The following is a 20,383-nucleotide window of genomic DNA, read 5'->3' on the forward strand; positions in this document are numbered from 1 at the left end:
GGGGGGGGGGAGTTTGGACCAAAGGGGGAAAAAAAAAAAAAAAAAAAAAGGCTCAGAAGCACTCACTCTTTCCCCAACAACAGGCTTAATAAACTGAAGTGCTACGAGAGTGTCATCACCATTACAAAAAATTATTCAATAAATAAACATTTGTCCTGGTTCTGAAATGTTACTCCCTGAGATTAAAAATGTTGGCACTGTTAATAGCAAGACAAGTAAATGTTTTCATAAGGGCTCATTTCATCACTTTGTAAACTGTGGGGCGAACTGACAACCGTATTATAATAACCATCACCCTATAATGCGGCTGAACTTGGTGTTGTATCACTGAAGTCTCAACAGCGATGAATTTGCCCCAGCGAAAATGCAGAATCAATACTTTCCTCCATCAAGTCTGACTTGCAAATACTCTCCCTGCTAGATTGCCTCCTTAATAACAGTCATTGTAATGAGGAAGCTCTCTGTCGTGTTCAATTACTCAGCACTGCTCCAAGCACACAAGTCTAATCTTGCAGCATATTGCATGACACCAATGCCTCCAGGTTGATACATATTCATCCCGGCCTCATCTTTGTTGAAATGTGTGAAATCCTGCAGGAGAGCCATGTCACATTTAAATGGGCTGAGAGGTGGCACTGAGGTTTAATTTTCTCATGATATCTAAAAAGTTGGATTTGCAAGGTTTAAAATGTTCCACTTATCTCGTTGAGTAGATAATGTGAGTAAAATCCTATGCTAAGTTCTAAACAGCCCTTACTCCTGCCATGTAACGGGGAAAAATGTGTCTACAGAGAGATGAGCACTTACCACAAAGGTTTCTCCAGGCGGCTGGCAGGTGAGCCCACAATCTCTCCCAGTGTACAGTGGACCTGTCCCAGGAAGTCCTGCCATTTAGGGTAGCATGAAGTGGGATGGAGAGAGAGACAGATGCAGGTCGGGAAAAAAGATGAAGCGGATTGAAATGGATTACAGGAGTGAGAAGGAGACTAGGTGAGGAGTTCAGCATCATTATAAACATTGTACGCTTAAAATTAGGACATCTGAAGCAGACACGTACGTTAAAGTCGGTTGGCTTCCAGGGTGGAGAAGGAGGAGGAAAAGAGAGACCAGGCAGAGCATATCATGGAACAAAAAGCACACCACTCAAATACCAGACTGTCATCAACCATGTGCAAGAAGGAAAAGAAAAAGTGGATATGTGAAAGTGCAGAATGAGAAAAGCGAGAGGGTTAGGAGTCACAGCGGCTCAGACGAAGGGAAGCAGAATGTGAAAGCATGCAAGAGAAGAAAAAGCAAAGGTTCCACACTAATTTCCAGAGAATGCAGCACCGTGTGAACACACAACAATAAAAGCACGGACAATGGGCCAAAATTTTGGTAGTTTGCAAACCAAGCGCTGCAAATATATTCATAATATGCCTTTGTACAATGAGCAGAAGTTTATTGGGCAAGGCTTTCAGCATGAACAAAGACATTAACATACATTCACCTGTTTACCCAAATGTTTGTTCTGTAATACCACAGTCCCTTTCCATTTTAGTTTGCATTTCCGTTTTAAAATACACTACCAGTCAAAAGTTTGGACACATTTTCCTATTCATTTGAATGAGAAAGTGTGTCCAAACTTTTGACTGGTAGTGTAGATGCAGTGTTTATATGCTGTCTGGGAAATTTAAATCTAAATTGCAAACAACAGAGGAGCACACAGGGAAATGCGTAGAAAAGCTTTGAAAATGATGTGCCATATTTCAATTATCATTTAAAAGAAAAAATGTGATGAGGGTATGCCAGATGCCATTGAAATTTTAATCATCTTGGCTCCGGGGGAATGAAGTGCTTAATTTTACAAACTGAGGCAGATGGTAAAGTAAAAGAAGTAAGCAAAGAAAAATATATATTTTTTTTTGGTCAGTGAAACATAATTCACTCATTATTTCAAAATATATTTGAGCAATTCAAACTTTGGTTTGCACAGAACCTAAATATTAGAGACGTGCACTGAGAACAATTCAAACTAACGCAAGGGCAGAATGTCGAGTTTAGATCCTGACCCAGAAAATAAACAAAAAAACTAAAAACTAAACAAAACACTTACATGCTTTGCCAGATCTGGACTTTTAGAGTCAATGTCATACCTGAAATCACAGAGATCAAATGTCACGGAGGCAAAGATGTGGGCAAAACAAGAAACAGCCACACACATTACCATGAACTCTAATGAGAGGACAGAGGCTGTGGCGTTTTTCTGCCCCTCACCAGGTCATTGAGGAACCAAAATGTAAGCAATAAATGTGACCGTTAATTAAGGAAGTCAATCTATAATTCCTGAATGTAATTTCAGTGCTACACTTATGGGAGCTCAGTGAAACCATTTACTGATGCGTAGAAAGTTTTGAGCATCTGCCAGTCAAACGTCATGTTGAAGTAATTAAACCCCAGTTATCCCTGGCTCACACCTCAGTGATAAAAGAGATATGTAAATGAGTCCTACTAAGTGTGAGGGGATGCACTCCCTCCTCTCCTGCTCCACAGACGTATACTGTGAGTCCTCCTCTTGAATTCATTAAGTGCCTAAAAACCCTTTGAGACCGGCAGTGCAGTTCTGGGTACATCCTGGTTCACCAGGGACTTTGTGCTTGAAGGGAAGATAAGAGAACAGATTTTGGAAACACATCAGCTCTACTTGTGTTCCAGGGGAGAGGATAAAATGATCCCGACTCTCCTCTCTGAGATTTTAAAATGAAACTGCACCTAAATGACCCTGTCACTACTCTGGCCTTTTCAAGAGAAAGGCAGCTGTATGTGAATTGTGGGAAGACAGGGGTCTCTGAGTTTTATGGGACTTGATTTAAGAAGTTTGTTTTCTTTAGCAGGAGGGAGAGTAAAGATGAAACATAAACTAAAATGAAATATTTATCATCCTTACACTGATTGTGCACCAATATAGAAAGATTCTACCAATGAATAATTCCTTGGGTGAGAGCCAGGGAAGGGAGAGGGGAGGTGATTCAGAGAGTGAAAGAGAGACAGGAGGGATGAAGAGATAGATGGGGTAAGAAGCAGATTGAGTGCAGAAGATGTTAAGCTTGTGGTGGATTCAGAAGAAGAAAGTGGAGGCATGGGTTAGATGGGGCGGCGCACCGAGGTGCGTGTCTGTCCTCAGAGACCAGATCAAACAAAAAAAAAACTCACACGTCAAAGCGCAGGTTCTGCTTCTCCTCAAAGAAGTAGTCCAGGATGTACTTCCTTACAAAGTCTGGATTTAGTGTGTTGTCTATCACCTCTGTTCTGCCAAACTAAATCAGAACGAGGAGAGGAGGAGAGGCAGGAGAGGGGGGCAAGATGAGAGAAGAGATCTTTGAGGAAACACATCATACAGTCACTCAGGAACTAAATGTAGTGCTCTACATAGCTCACCCCTCCCCTTATATCTGCTGCTGACAGCCGTGTGAATTCATGGCCTCAGATAAACTTTGATTTGATTAAGACAAGTCAATGATCACAGTGTCAGCTCTTCTTCTCCACGTCTTCTGAGTAAGCCCGAGGAAAGCACTTTAATGAGACCAATTACACTCATTTCATTAATCAACACAGTTGCGTCAGTGCTGTTCCCAGAGCCCCTTCAAAGCAAACGGATGGAGGTAAGGACAAATGCAAAGAAACTGTCATTTTGTGTCTACACACGAGACACACAGGATGGCAAATCTTCTGCTTTTCCCTGGTGTTAAGAGAAAAATGGAAACTTGCCAACAGAGACGCCCAAAAAGGATTTGTCAGTGTTACAGAGCGAGACCTTCTGACAATGTGATGTGCTGATAAACAAATCAGCTGACATGGAAAGTGTCGCACCTACTGCAACACCACACATACAAAATACATACAAAATGAATATTTCAAAATCAGCACACTGATGTTCAGCTGCAAAAATTAAAGAAATCCTCCAGTGCAACGTGTTTCCATAAACTGACAGTGAATTAATAATATAATAAAGTGTATCTACGGGATTACAGCCTCACACTTTTGTGAGTAAAACAAAGTGAGGCAAAGTGAGAGCTAACAGGAGGGTGACGCAGAGTGAGGTTACACCTGGAGAATTTAGCAAATTGACACCTATGCAAATGCAAAGATGATAAAGCTGGATTGTGCCAAACATTGCATGTTATGAGAGTAAACCTGCCATCAAAAATAAACCTGGGCCGAGTCTTTGACACTGTGCGACCCCACCTCTTTTTCACACAGATGCAGAGAAGTTGAAGTCTCCACTGACCAAAAGAGAAGCAAGAGGGAATATCGTATTTGCTTTGGTCTCAGGCCAAACTTAACAAAGGAAGATGAATCAGCACCAGAACAAAGAAGAGCCACCTGATGAAATAACAGATCTCCCACTCCACATATTATTCCTACCTTGGCAAATACACAGTCAGCCTGAAAAGCCAGAGTTGCAAAAGCAGTACAATTAACTGTCAACAGAAAAAAAAATGAGGTAAGGGGATATCTGAGCACTGGCAGTGATCAATTGTTCCCCTTCAACAACCCTAACTAGAATTAATTTGGAGCTGGAATGTCAGAAAATTCATCTGAATGAAAGATTAGCGTCTAGGACTTTAACTCGACGTGGCAGACCTGGTTTTGCTTGAATTTAGGAAGGTTTTATAGTGTCAAACTCCCAGCTGAGTGAAAGCAGTAGATGGAGGAAAACCTGACAAGCACTGGGAGTAATTACAGACAAGGGGATTGGAGATTAGGACTTAAAAGCCATGTGGAAACAGAAAGATGGGCTGGAGCTGCGGCTTTTATATTCAATCATAGGTGGTGATAAAAAAAAACATTTGTTACAGGGCAGAGGTCTAAAGAGAAGCTGGTCATGACACCCGCAGGGAATTGAAACACACTTTATCCATAATGTGAGCAATTCATCTGCAGTTTCTAACTGGATAACAGACAGCGAAAGTTCCTCTGACCGACCGTATCTCCCCTGGAAAGAATAAAAACTATTTTCTTGACAAGAGCTGGGGCAACAGAGACCCTTGGCTTTATCAATAGAGAGCTTGACCCAGCTGTCCTCATCTTTTCCAGGAAGACACACTCAAGCCGCACCCACAGTTTGTAAGCTTAAGACGGGGCAGTGTAGCCAGAGGTGACAGGTGTAGGAGGCTTTTCTCCCATGCACGTCACACTCGACGCCTGAGAACATTTGCATGTTGATCAGTAAAATTACTCTCTGGCTTACAAAAAGAAAAATCAGTGCATTGCACCAGCACCAAGATTTAGTCGTTGTTCAGTGAGTCAGAGCCAGCTGACTGCCCTTGGAAGACATGTGAGCAAACATTACAATCAGACAACAAGCTCAAGTATTGTTTTCTCCAAGTGCTTAAAGCTGCAAGAAGATTTTCATTTAAGTTAAGTGATGAAACACTCAGCTCACTCAGTTATCAGCAGATCAGTTCATCAGTGATACATCAAACTAATCTCTCTCTAAATCAATCAGCCGTCTTCGTTGTCCATGCTGGGAAATTTATTTAGAAGAAACAACTATCAGGAACGCACACACAGACACACACATACAGTAAGTACAATACAGAGATTAAAATAAAATGAACATAAAATGAAAACTGGAAGTGGTCAAATTTCAAGATGACTGTTAGTTTTGCTCTATCTTTGTGAGGATCATTTATTTGACGTCTGGGCCCATCTTCACTTTGTTGTTGTAATTGAAGCAGAAGTTGGGAAATACAGTTTATCACTCTCTTTTACCAATAATGAGATTAAATACCACTCCACAGTCACTGGATAACCAGATAACCAACAGAGATGGCACATAAGCTACATGAAACCAGTGTTTGGTGTTTTGACACTTTGGCTTAAGTATAGATGAAATAGAGCAGCAATGTAATGTCTAAATATTTATGGACCTGAATGTACATATTAAACTAATCAATTAACTTCAGAGCAAGGTCAGCTATTTCAGATACTGTGCTTATAAGCAAGCTAATGGTCTCCTGACTGCTGATTTACAATCCAAATATTAAAGATATAAATTTCATTATTCACCACTCAGCAAGAAAGCAAATCAGCCCATTTCTCCAATTGTCCTCCTTTAACTGGAAATCTATATTATTAACTAAAACTTGATTTAAATCACCCTCAATGAGTAAACAGTCACTGAAAACTTCCCTCTGTGAGTTGAATATCGATTGTGACACCAAGCTTTTAGATAAGTCCATAAGTATCAATCAAAAAGGATTTAAGTGCTACTGCAAAAAGAGAATATTATGAACCTGCAAAGTATGTATATTCCCATTAGGAAGCATGCACAATATGGATTGTGTTGTTACTTTTGTGTCTTAATTTGTAGCTTGACTGGTTTTTTGTTATAGAAAAGTGTTTCATGCTGACAGAGAATGGGTGGTTGCTTCAGACCAAAAAGTAAAATATTCCCCATTGAGATGTCAATTAAATTGTCATTTCTTAGCCTGCCTATTCTTTCAGATTAAGGGGACAAATAATAATCCCAGAAGGACCCTCTCTTTTAGTGTAATCTGCCTTTCTCAATGTTATCTGCCTCTCACGCCTAATTAAGGCCCAGTGGCTCAAAGCCAGAGGGGACTATGATGCAGAGGCAAATATTTATTGATACGTGTAGCTGTCACCCTAATCACCCGATCAGTCATAGCTAACACTGCTGAATAGCACTTAGATAGTCACAGGGTCAATCAATCGCAAATGATTGGCACTTACAGCATTTACCTTGAGAGTGGGCGGAGGTGTGTGTGTGTGTGTGTGTGTGTGTGTGTGTGTGTGAAGCTGTAAATAGAGGAGAACAGCTGACTGAGTGATGGCTTACCTCTCTCCACTGTTTGGTCTCCACGCCTTGGGTGTACAAGACAACCACTGAGACAGACAGCCGGGGGTGTAGGGAGAGATTGAAAGGGAGAGCAAATGAATACATTGTCACAAAACCAACTCAATCAAGCAACCCACTTCTTCAAATACTGCACATAGTGTTTGTTTTATTCCCCCTTTTGACAACATTCATCATTAATTATCCTGCCACACCCTGACAGTATAATCAAGTGCTGAGCTCGACGATGCTGCACTGCATCAAATTCACCGTTCTGTAGAGAGATCACAGTCTCCTGGAGCACAATTGAAGCCATGCAGTGAAAACAAAGTTTCTTAACAGTGGGATTATGCTGATTCCAATTTGACATTGCTACTTTAAATGAAGCAGAGGCGGACAAATGCTATGTGACCTGTCATATAACCCAAAGTTCATCTTCATGGAAAAAACAAACCCAGAGAGATGTAATATTTTCCAAGTATCTTTTGTACACAATTCGCTTTAACCTCCTGCTTATTAAATTAAATGCCCCTTTCCTTCTCCATTCTGCAATGGCCATCAAAGAAAGAAATGCCTCCATGGCACTTCCCTATGTGTCTCCCAAAAAACATATCCATTTGTATTCAAAAGCTGCCTTTTGTACTCGGCATGCATTAAGGTACTTTCTGTAGCTCTCAGAGAGGAAAGGTTGTCACATTACTGTGCAAATGATATGCAGTTATTGAAGGAACACTTTGAAATAGCAGAGTAAACTGAATCAAAGTTAAGCTCAGCAAAAATAAAAAAGTAAACCTTTGCAAAGGCAGATGTGTCAGCGGACCCAATTTCAAACAAGGAAGAACTAAACTGTAGTTAACCTTGGGAAAAAAGAAAAAAAAAAAAATACTTACATGGGTCTGATTTGGTGAAAGTGTCTCGATCCAAGAGGTTTCTGTAAGAGAAGAAAAAGATTAAAATTAGATGCAAGCACATGCCAGGATAGTCAAATAAATTTCACAGAACTTAAAGACTGATATATAATATCAGGAAGAGTTGTCTTCATTTATATGCATATATGAATTATGTCATACGCAGTTTCGTTTCAGAAATCCCATAAGCAGAGCTGCCACATAAATACACAGCAAGTCTTTACCATCCTAAACTTCACATAAAACACATTGTCCTTGGGTTTTACCTTGTGAGTGGAACAATAAGCACATTAAAAAAAAAAAAAAAAAAAAAAAAAAAAAATCAGTGAGAGGACACACAGGACACAGAGCCAGGCGCCAGTGGAAAGCATGAATACCGCTTTTGAAAACAGGTAATACAACCCTCCACACTGATTCTCATAACAAAAAAAAAACATTTTCAACAGTAACAAATAAAAATGGAAAAAAAAATACATATCCAAAAGATGGAAAATGATGGCAAGCGCATGCCAGACTTTTCCGTTCAAGACAGTGTTCCCAATTATTAATTTTAAAATGAGGCGATCTGACTGTAAGACAAAGCCACATTTGTACAGTTGTGGTCGAGAATCAAAACTATTGGTCACATGATTATAGTGGAGAGAGTTTTTCTCCCAAAACAAGAAGTACAGAAGAAACAACTGCATTCACGAAGAAATTCAATTTAAACTCTCAAACCTTATCAATACATCATTTCTGTGTATTCAAAGTCAACCTGTACTAGAGAAGGACTCGATGCAGACCTTCAATATTAAATCGATTGATGATTGGATTTACAGAAATGTGAGATTATATAAGGAATTTGAGGTTTTGTGTTACTGTAAAATGAGTGTGGTGCTGGTTAAAGAAAAATAGGCCCTGTGATATTATGAGGGAAAATTTACAAACAAAAATTGCGCATAATTCTAATGTGTAAGCGTGAAAATAAGTGCGTGGTTGTTATGGGAATGAATGAGCTGCCCTGGAGTATTCCAATCCTCTTCACACTTCCGTAACAACACAATGAAAAGTGTGACATTTAACACAAAACTCGGTCATAGTTCTGTGGTATGGTAGCATGAAGGTGGAGTCTGGCTGTTTTTGTTTGGGTCTCAGGGCAGAAAGCGGCAATCCATTTCCACGCTTCATACTGTATGAGGATTTATTTCAAACACTGACAGCAACATGGTACCATCAATGCATCGAACGGCTCCATCAGTATGCATCTGCGGGCCAAGTTACAGCCGAAGGCTCATTTAGCATCCGTGGCAGCATCCGAGAGTTGCTGGAGGCCAGAGCACGCGTTATGTCTGCCATATTGTTGAATTTCACTCTGATCTAGTTCCCATGCAGCAGAGGAGTTATACAAGTCCCAACTCATTCAGTTCCCATTCAGTCTGTCACAGTGTGAACCACAATCAAACTGAAAAGGCTACTACTGCATGTCAGGACCCACAGCAGTCTAAATCCTCATATAAACGCACAACCTTGCTCTCCTTGGAGGAGCTATCCAGTTCCCTGTGACACTGATCATCATTCAGCACCTTTTCAAGCAGCCAGAATCTCACTGATTGACTCATTCAAGGTAAGATCTGCAATCAATATGAATACTATTTAAAGCTTCTTTATTTTTTGCCTCTTGGAGATTGGATTATGAGTTGTTTTTTCTTTTTGTTTGTTTGTTTTTTTTTTTTTTTTCAGAAGGCAGGCAGAAGCTCTGACAGTTCCCGTGCCGTTCCCTTTAATTCTTGCAGCTTTTCACAAAAAACAAATACCTTTAATACAAAAGAACAGCAACACCATCATTCACTGTCACCATTTCACATGAGAGACATTTATCAGGTGGCCACGGCAATCTCATTAGTACATCAGTATAATTCAAAATCCTATAAATATGTCCCGTTTCCAATTTTTGGTTTTGAGCAGCGTCAATAAATAACTTGTATGCAAGTCAGAGCAACCCTCGTCGCTTTAGGGGACAGCTTGATATGAATGAATACAGATGAGATTTCTTGACTGAATCCAAGCAATCAGACATCATTCATATAAATGTAATTGTACATTCCTGGATACAAAATATTCTGTCACATGGATACGTGGGGGAATAATAGATGCAGCTTCCTTGCATATTAGCCTTAGGCTGACCCGACTACAGTTGGAACATTGTCAGTGTAATTATCATTGGAGTTAACTAAGCCAACCATGACTAACTGCCTCTTTGTATCCACCTGTTAGTGTCTGGCGCCCATTAGCCTCAGACAATTAGCTTGTCCATCTCCCTAGCCCTCTCACTGTGGAGGAGAGCGCGCCATGTGGAAAAAAAAAAATCGAAACACAACATCCTGTTTCACTTTTCAATGTCCCTTCAGAAACGAGGCTTCATTTCAGTTGCTCAACCTCCAAAAAGAAATGGCGAGCATCAACCGATACATACGAATCCGTCTTCTCACATCTACATGGACGGAAGACACAAATCGGTGCCACAGGAAGGGTATTAAGACCATCTGTCTGCCTTCAATGGAGTCACGCTGCCTACAAGATAACTCCCTCTCCCTACAAACCTCAGAGGGATAAGAGAAGATAATTATCTCTAAAGTTTATCGATGTTGATGAAGCTCATTGAAAGTAGGACAAAAATAATTACATCACGCTCCCTGTCGTCTGCACCACATTTCACATATCAAACCTTGATACACTTTTGTGATCATTAGTAGAATCTAAAATTCCCTAGCAAAATTATTATTCTTCTTGATCTCATGCAATTCATTAAATCTCTGAGTGCAATAGCAATAATCCGTTCTTTTCAGCAGTATTTACTTGTTTATTTTTTTTTAATCACTTGGATCCTTGAGTGTATTATTAGATGGAGAACAAACAAAACTACAAGAAATAAATTCAATTACATTTTAGAAAAAGAAACACGAAAAATGAGTTTAACATGGATAAATTATATTAAAGCTAACAATGTAACATTTGTTTGCTTGATAATTTGTACATTGATCTTGTAGTAATTGGTTATGCATGGATGCATTAATAAGGAAGTCACAGGAATATTACTCAGCTGAGGAATGTGTCCTGCAGTCAAATAGAGAAATCCATCGTGGTTGTGTAAATGTGTCTTATTTGGCTGAAATACTAACAAAATATTTCCATTACAGAGAAAGTATGAAAGAAACTTGACCTCTAAACTTGATTTAAAGGAATATATTACGACAATGCGCTCCCTCTCGGTCAGATTCCTGCAGATATTTTAGCAGCTCCTTTGTCCACCTGGTTAATTATTAAACTGAGAAATGTGGGAATTAATTCCTGCGCCTGCACTTCCTATTGCTAGCCACCCCTTAATTCCCCTCTGCTTTCCTCAAGTTGTCGAAATCATAATTGGCACCTTGGAGAAATAGCATCCAGTTCAGTTGAGAACGGTTTTAAATTGTCTTGAAGACGGCTGGCCAATTCCGGCATGAGCTGCTGCCTCATTGGTTCTTCAAAGGACACGACAAAGGATTGGAAGTTAGTCGCTGACCAGGTTAGAGGAAGGAAAGTCTTTGTATTACATTAGAAACAATGGGGCATGTCTGCCAGCAGAAAATGAAGGATGGTTTGCATTTTCGAATCTGCTCCCTCCTGCCCTACGGCCCTCTCTAATTTGACTGAAGACAGCCATTTTCTTTCCACTCACACTCCAAAAGGGTCACTAGGTCTTCTTTATGTTTAAAATAACCTTAAGCTGCCTCTCAGGGGTCGTTAGGTCAGAGAATGAAGCAGAAGATATATATGGTGCTGCAGAGGTCAGGTGGCCCTTCACAAAGATACGTGATTCCTTTTTTCCAAATGAAATATGCTGTTTTCCTTGGAGCTTTTTAGTAACTCATTAAAGTGGCATACTGTATATTGTGCAGGTAACATTATATAAAGATCACATGTCAAATTGCTGGAACTGAGACAAAACATTTCTACATTACTACATTTCACAAGTAGATATGATCTGTGTCTCTACTGCATGACTCAATCCCTGGATAGTGACAGATGATAAGACAGAGTAGCATTGTCGTTGTCTGGATCTCAAAACAGCGCCACTCCCAATAAGCTCAATGTGCAATCTGCTGCCTTGATTAGCGACAGACCCATCTGCTGACCTTCACTGTGATGACACCAGGTGTCTTCTCCTCCTCCATCTGTTTAAGGATTCACTTTCTGTCCAACCTGGTGTTTCTCCAGGTCGACAATACCCGCAGCAGAGCACTCCCAGGGTGGCCGTCTCATGGTCAGCGACAGAATCGCACACATAAAGCTGCTCTTCTGATAGTATAATAGATGGGAATTCACATATGCTATGACTCAGTTTAAGGCTGACTTCTGGTGTGTAACTAATGTCCAACCTGGGAATAATATCACTGCTAATTGCACTGTGACAGCCCAGCTTTTCTGAGTAGTTTTTTTTTTGTTGTTGTTGTTTTTTTGTGAGAGATATGCAAACACTGACACTATATGGCTGTTATAAAATAAGGTTGCTAATAAATTTACAGCCACACATTACCTGTGTACTTCACAAAGTAGCAATAGGATTCACTTTGTATTGATAATGGGGACAAATCAGTTTTAGTGAAGCATATCCAAGTTATCTGGGCTTTTAGATGACAGCAACTAATCATTGAACAGAGATGGAGAAAATAAACTCAGTGTGGAGTTAGTCAAGTGTGGAGTAGAAGGAGCAGGGTTGACTTTCAATAGCAATCACGATAAAGCACAAGAAGAAGGAAACACTAATTGATGTTAATGAGGGATGAGATGGCGGTGAGCATACAGTACAGGATGGAAACATAAAAATTAGGCTGTTTAATTAGTAGTAGCTTCATGTGGAGCGTTGAAAGGTGAAAGCAGACACAGCAGGTAGGTGGCAGCAAGAGTAAACCGGCATACGTTAACTAGCATACGTTAACTAGCACTGTACATATTCAAAAGGTACAGGATGCGCATGCACGCACACACACATTCACCGTGATACATGCACACCAATTTATACGAAACGCACCAACTGGCTTAGAATTAAATAGTGGAGGCAATTTCTTCTGCAGTTATGCTGTGGAGGAGCATGTGACACGTTTCCTACATTAATTAAGAAGCACATCACAACTTCCGTTTTGTATTTGTACGCTGAAGTCAAGCTCTTTGTCACTGAGTGGACGTGTGGTTAGGAAGAAAGATAATGGCCGCATGCTACATCATTATCCTTCTGTGGAGATACACGTGTGTGTTTGCTGTGTTGTGACAGTTTCAAAATGATCTAACTTTGGTGTGGGGCAACCCTTTTTATTTTTATAGCAGTCTTCAACAAAAAGCATTAGCCCAGCAAGTTTGTGGACTAAACTACTGAGATGAGGCGAGCCCGTTAGTGCGTGCGGAAGTCACAGTGAGTTCAGACTGAGGACGTAATAACATGAAAGACAGGACTGAATGCTATGGGAGTTTTTAGACTAAAGAACTTACAGCCAGATGACTCAGAATGGCTTTCGAGCACTTAATGGATATGGCAAATAATTCTACCATAAGAGAAATCCACAAGTCCACTGAAGCAAAATTTTTCCCTCAATGAAAATGACATCAGGCCGTAGACACATTACGTCTCACCTACTCAGAATTCAGAGGATTCAGATAGTCAAATAAAATGGTTGAGGAAAAGTCTCCTGTGTCTTTTTAATATAACAATCTTCCTCTGATCTTCCATTCACACATGTAACACAATTTGCGTCATACTTTGGGCTACTGAAGTGTTTCATATCGACATGCAGACACTTTTATAAGAAAGGCAGTGGTGCGAGCTAGGTATTAGCTTCTATATTTTAATGGCCTTTTCAGTCTCCTATTTGCATGTTTATGGTTCTTGACTTGACACAGAAATGTTTGTTCATGATGAGTGAAATAATTTTTTTGTGTATGAAGCAAAGATGCTGTCAAAAAATTAATGAATAAATCTGAAAGTTCCAAATTCACATGTTGTAATTAAGATGCAAGTAACTTTCAGTGCCATTTCATTGTGTTGTTGTAGTACAACAATGAAACTGGAAAAAACCCACAATACTGATTTCTAGTTTTGAAACCAAACAACCTGTTGACTTCTTATGTCAACAGTGCAATCTTCACAATAATATAGCAGAAAAAGCAGTAAGCAAAAAGACGTAAAGATACAGTTGATAATGTCGTACAGAGCGAAGAATGAAGTCACAACTCATCCGTTTGTGTTGGCCGTCCTCCTGATAGATAGTTGGCCCTCCTGAAGATTTGAAGCTGTGAGACATCGCACAGTGCAGTACATTGTGTTCAGACAAAGGTGACCTTCGAGGATTTCTATGACGTTTCCTTCTAAAATGGCCTCAGTAGAAGACAGATAAGTTGACAGTAGAGCTGGACTGGCCACATGAACCTGTAGCTTAAATCACAGTTGGCCAGTGAACCCTTTTCACCAGCTCCGTCCGTGTTAGTGCAACCAACAAGTCCAACCGTACGGGCTGCTGGAGGCTTCCACTTTACTCCACGTTGGGTTTCTTCTGCTCTTTGTGCCAGTCACAGGATGCTACTCCTTTTCACGAGCGATATCTACAGTAACATGAAAATATTTGCTGACTTGCAGTTAAAAATATAAAAGCATTCAGCAAATTTTGTTATCACTTGCTGGGTAATTGCCAGAATCAAGGTGGCTGCCTCTTGTGCGCACAATGTGACTTTATTAAGTTGAGTCTTTTTGTGCATTTGGTGGACTTTTCACTGGGACTCTACCACCTCGCTGATAGACGATGTGAATCGAAGGGAGGAAGGTTGTGGCCAAAGAGGAGGAGAGGACAGAGGTGTGGATTTGGGTTTTGGTGTGAAATATGCTGATCTCACGTGACACCTCGTGGCTGTGATGCTCGTTCATAGAACCTTTTAACAAACTAGACATTAGGGTAATACATCTTTTTCATCAGACAATGATTATTTCTCGGTTTTGTAGCTTGTGGTTAAGTTTTGCTTGTACGAAACACACATTTTGACCGATAAGGCATTTCTCCAGAATGAAAATTAATTGTGTGTGTTCTTATCAGCCCTGATGTTTCAGCTCTGTAAACTGGTTTGTAACAAGGGCAGACACACATTCTCACCCACATAAGCAAAAATGTCCCTTTTAGCTACAGTCTGTGATAAGACTGTATCTAACTGAAAAATTCCAAACTAAAATACCTCTACAGACAAGACTGGCCTCACAATGAAAAATCATTTAAACTAAAGCTGTCAACAAAGAAGAGAAACATGTCACACCTCCGTCAAATCTGCCATAAGCTCTCACATTTCCTAGACAAGCTGTGATCTAAGGGTCAAATATCTCCAAAACAATAATCCAGTAACATACTCTTCTGACCCTTGAGGTCTTTTGAAAATAGCGAGAACAGCCGCTTGATTCCTCTGAGCCAAGAGGGACAGCTCTGGTTTCTTTTTGCTACAGCATACTCTTGACTTTTCCTGTCATTCCAATCAACACTTTTGAGATGACACGTGCAGCATGTGGAGTTATAAACCACTGGCATGGCACCACTGCCGTGTTTCAATGGGATCTCCTTCTGCTGTCATACATCCCAAATGAGAATATATTAATAACACTGACACCACCACAAGCCAAGTGTCTAGGATCCAAACTCATTTTCACTGTGTCAGGGGTTCATGCATAATCATCCGCTTCATTGGCTTGTGAGACTTGCCAACTGCAATCTTAACATCCCCAAAATTGGAAGGGGGGGGGGGAAACAAAAAAAAAAAATCTCTCACCTTTTGGCACCCTCATGTCTCTCTCAGCCTCAATCACAAACACAGATGTGACACATGATTTGCAGACACAAGCCATCCCACAAGATAAAAGCTGGGAGCTCGCCTCAGGTCAGTCTTAACCCAGAACATGATACGAAAAGAACGGCTCAGTAAAAAACACAGCAAATTGAAATTTCTCTCCTTCTCAGAGAGATTTCTTTTTAATATTTTATGGACTTGCACAATGCGAGCGAGTTCACTTCAAACTCTGCTGTCTGCTAGAGCAAAACAAAAGGATGCTTCAACCAGAAAAACCAGGTCACAGAGTTTGATTGAATGGGTAACCACGACGAAACATGATCAACAGCTACAAGAGCTATTAACACAGCAACAGCGGCGGAGTTACAGGCCATAACATGGCACTCGAATAAAAATCAAGTCAGGCACATGGCCTGAATACAAATTGCTCCACACAAGCAATTGGTTTTTTTTTTTTTGTTTTGTTTTTTTTTAAACAGCGATGCCACACACCCTAACCGTATTGATGATTTCATTAGACCTCCCAATCTTCTACAAATACTGCCTCGAGAACAGTTTATGTCAAGAAGCACGCTTCATGTGTTCAGATTGACCTCAGGGATCAGCAAACACTGACCCTGTGCACCAGATATCCTTGTGGGATTCACCAGGTAATGTATCCCTCAGGAGTAGAGTGTACCAATATTTTACAGTATGTGCATTGTTACAGTGAGCTCTTAAGTGACAGTGGAGAGGATGAGGGGCTAGACGAGATGTTGGGTCGAAACCCTGATGAAACTGGGGACTGATAAAAGTTTAATATTCAAGCTGTCGGGGTTGGAGGTGGAAGACCTAGTAAATTTTTATAATAAGCCCTCTGTCGATCTCTTTCACATGGGAGAATAAAAAGTCTAGAGCCTTACAGCTGGAGGTTTTCTCAGACTAAAATGCATGTGACGTGCTTACACTGATACAATTTCCAAATCTGGGCTTTTCATCAAATATGTCTGCTCTTCTCTTTCCCCCGACTCCAATCTAGATGCTAACAATCTAAAATGTGACATTGAAGCCAACAAGATATCTTTCAGACACAAGAAACTCTTTTTCTCTTGCTTTTCCTAAAAGGGTTGTCAGGCTTCCCAACATGATTATCCTCCTTCATTCTGGTCAAGGGCTCATATACCAAATGGTGCATTTACCAATGTTGAATCTCTACAGTGATGGCCTGCAGAGAAAGATTTATTAAAAAAAAAAAAAGATTCATTAAATTAAAATTCATGACAAGTCTTTGAAGGCTTTGTGGTTTCTGTCTACGGAAACATTTATTCTATTTTTTTTCCCCAGCATTCATTAATAAAATTGTGCTTGAAGAGGAGATACAGAACTGAAGTCCCAGTTTCCCCGAAGTCATTGAACATGGGAACTCTGAGACCTGCTAAGCTGAGATATAAAGAGGGCACATTGTACAATAAGCCAGGATTCACTTTTATGACTTTGCTCGTAATTAAAGCATGGTGTAGCAAAGCGCAAAGACAACTTCTGAAATATGCATTGGGGCTTTTTAAATATTAACTAATGAACAAACCCATTGATGCATCACAAGAGGTGGGACCACGCATGTGAGAGCACTAAGGGACCACTGGCCAAGACCCAGTGTGCTGGGTTCACTGTCATGTGTTCAGTAGGGCAGATATAGTAAGAAGCCTCTTGAGTTTGAAGAGACGTCTTATCGTGGAGAGCAGCCCTCGCAGCCAGGAAGAAGATCCTGTGGGCGTGGCTCACTTGATAACCTGTGAGTGAAACCAATTAGAGCTATTGACAGGGAACAACGTGCTATCACAGGAGAACGCACTTGCTTTTATAAGGGGTTGCCCACTTCAGTCCCTCCATGTTGTCGGGGTTATGAGAATACTTCTAAGGCGATGTGCTGTAATCCAGGTCTGTGTGCGTCACATTCTCCGAGCCTTCAGGCTCACTAAATCAAATCGCACAGAGGTGTGGAGCCCGTGCCTCTCGACCACACAGCACCCATTGTAGGATGGGACAAAAACTTGCTTATAATTGAGAGGAATGGTTGCATGGTTGTTTTTATGAATGGTGTTGAACTGACCATAGTCTCATTTTTGAAGCAGTCCTCCGAGGTTACACTTAAGAAATTTCCACAAATCAAAAAAAAAAAAAAAAACAACAACAGAGAGACCCTTAAGTCATTTAAAACAGGAAGTTTTTCAAGGCCCAGTGAAAGTGGAGATGAATTTTTACTCTATCAAACTGTGTCCTCGAGCAGCTCTTTGTTTGGAGACACATTAATGACAAACAGGGGAGATGCAGATCAGCAGAGCTTCAGGGCATCTGCAGACATCTCAGTTTTGAGAATAAAGGTCTGAGGCGGGTGGGGGGGGGGGGGGGGGGGGGGGGGTGTGCACCAGCAGGGAAATAACACAAGTTCAAATGCAAGTCAAAACACATCACAATAGATAAAATACACAAACTTTCTACACACATACACTCAGTTTACCTCAGTTTAACATAGAAACCCCCACCAAAAAACAAACAAACAAAAAAAAAAAAACAAAACGCAATTATGCTCATCTCTACACAGCCATTCCAACCTGTCCACTCTGTAAAGGTTCATTTTTCTTTTTCATTTCGATTGATTGATCAACATCCAGAAAATCGCCAGCACGGCAACAGAATTTCCACAATTTCAAAATCCATGATGAAGAAGTGCTTTCAACAACACAAACAATCCAATAAACCCCCCCTCCCTGCTAAATAACCAAGTGAGAGAGGTTTCAAGAGTAATGCAGATGATGAGAAAAGGGTGGCGGCAGGGTGTTTACTGCTAAATCTCTACCCTGTGGCTGTTTGAACATTCATGTCTGTAGTGCACATGGGAACATCATTTCCATACACAACACTGCTGGGTGGCCGCGAAATGCAAAAAACCTCAATACTGTAGATTACAAGCAGGGAGGCCACGAAAACACAGATGAATATACATTTTGATGAGAAAGTGTTATTAAAATTGCACCAACTGCACAGGCAGGGCTGTATGTTGCAGCATCAGCCTGTATGACGCACCAACTCTACCTGCACCCGGCGCTGCCCCACCCTTGGCGTCTCCGTGGTATTTGCTGCTTTTGGGAGAAGGTGGGGAGGGGTGGAGGGGGGGGGGGGGGGTCTGTTAAACACCAGTGGCCGACGAGGGAGGGAGAGAAGCTTTAGTGCCAATCGTGGAGCTCAGGCTCACGCAGCTCGAACAAAATCGTTTTCGGATTCTGTCAAACGGTCGCAGAGCTTCACACATGACACGCTGCCCCTGGGGAGGGGGCTCACAGGCACTACACGATGGTCGATACCTCCCCTGGCACGCCACGTTGGGTGAACAAAACACACAAGCACACGGAGGTCGAAAGTCAGCCGGAGATGGAGATTTATCCAAATGGAGACCAAAGTATCAATTTCTACTAGAAAATGCGTAAAAGTTTGGGCTTGGTCGGATTTGAAGGGGAATCAGGAAATTTGAGCATTGCTGCTGTAATTATTGGTACTGTCTGAATCTATAGTAAAAAATGATCACAAAACACACAAATACATTTAAATGAGGTTTTCTATTTCTATGCGTCATTCACCTTTCATAAAGTTTGTATTTGATGAAGTAGAGGGTGCTCTCATCAGGAAACGACACACAACACAGTTCAGGCTGTATTTTTTTTTAAACCAATGTTCTTCCATTGCCCAGATATTTCTTTACTGCTGATCATGTCCAAGCTTCTCACTGAGAAAAACGCAGCCAAAGCGCACGCCGCTCCCCCTAACCCCCCTGACGCAGACCGGGATCCAGCAGCACCGGATCCAGCAGCACCGGATCCAACACCGGAGCGGACTCACCTGCACGACACGGTGATCTCCACCTTGGTGGCCGGGATGCTCCCGCTGATGGGGTCGAAGTCCCGGACCGTCGCTGTTGCCTCCACTTTTTCCATAACGTCTCCCTCCATGCGTTGCGGCGGGAGACCCAGTCCCCGGTCGGCTGGAGTCCCTCTAAACCCGGAGAGCCGACGGAGGACACACGGGCGGGGGTCCGGGTAAGGTCCGCGGAAACCTCCGACTAAGTGCTGTCCATCCAGCGGACAACAGCATGGAAAGTTCACCGGAGGAGGGGCTGCGGGGAGGGCAGAGGATCACATGCCAGGACGCGCCAACGCCAACTCTGCTTGCTTGTTTGCTGGAAGAAGAAGAATGAGCTCTCCTGGCGGAGGAGCGCCGGAAAAGTAAAAGCTGTGAACTCCACCCCCCCTCCCCGTCTGCATTCTCCTACATGCTGCGCTGCGAATGACTGTCGTTCCAGATTGGAGCTATTGATCCATGTCCAGAGGGATCGTTATTTTGTTCCAAATTGGTTTGAACAGGAGATAACTCATGTGCTCTTGGGTTGTTGTTTTTTTTACTCCTGTTTATACACGACAGATTATTACAGGTGATTTTTTTTTTCTCGATCAGAGAAAAGCTTTCCATGAGTCCATTTTTTTTGCCTATTCTCGTCGTATGTGGTCTGAGAAACCACTGCATCGAATTCACGTAAAAAAAAAAAAAAAAAAATACATGTTGAACCTAAAGATCACAGTTTGTTTTCACCTGGTGTTAAAATGACATCATTTCCTTCAGAGCCACCAGCTCCACTGACTAATTGAAATTGCTGCGTGATGCTCTTTCAGCACCTGGACAGCTCCTCAAACTCCTGCAGCTTCACTCCCAGCCTCCTTCCTCTGCCCAACACACACACACACACACACACACACACACACACACACACACA

The 20,383-nt window shown here is 41.4% G+C and overlaps 1 protein-coding gene across 1 annotated transcript in view; it reads right to left on the bottom strand.

The window, feature by feature from the left end:
• cpne5a (copine Va) overlaps positions 1-19,565 on the bottom strand; it is a 60,824-nt gene extending 41,259 nt beyond the window's left edge. Inside the window, exons 1-7 of the mRNA XM_029505434.1 lie at positions 19,456-19,565; positions 7,732-7,772; positions 6,845-6,891; positions 3,193-3,296; positions 2,096-2,135; positions 1,058-1,072; positions 808-884 (exon numbers count right to left, since the gene is read on the bottom strand). Coding sequence (XP_029361294.1) covers positions 808-884; positions 1,058-1,072; positions 2,096-2,135; positions 3,193-3,296; positions 6,845-6,891; positions 7,732-7,772; positions 19,456-19,565 — 434 coding nt within the window. The remainder of the gene's footprint in view (positions 1-807; positions 885-1,057; positions 1,073-2,095; positions 2,136-3,192; positions 3,297-6,844; positions 6,892-7,731; positions 7,773-19,455) is intronic.
• Positions 19,566-20,383: the final 818 nt, after the last annotated feature.

The sequence above is a fragment of the Echeneis naucrates genome, chromosome 7, assembly GCF_900963305.1.
Source record: "Echeneis naucrates chromosome 7, fEcheNa1.1, whole genome shotgun sequence".
Lineage (NCBI taxonomy): Eukaryota > Metazoa > Chordata > Actinopteri > Carangiformes > Echeneidae > Echeneis > Echeneis naucrates.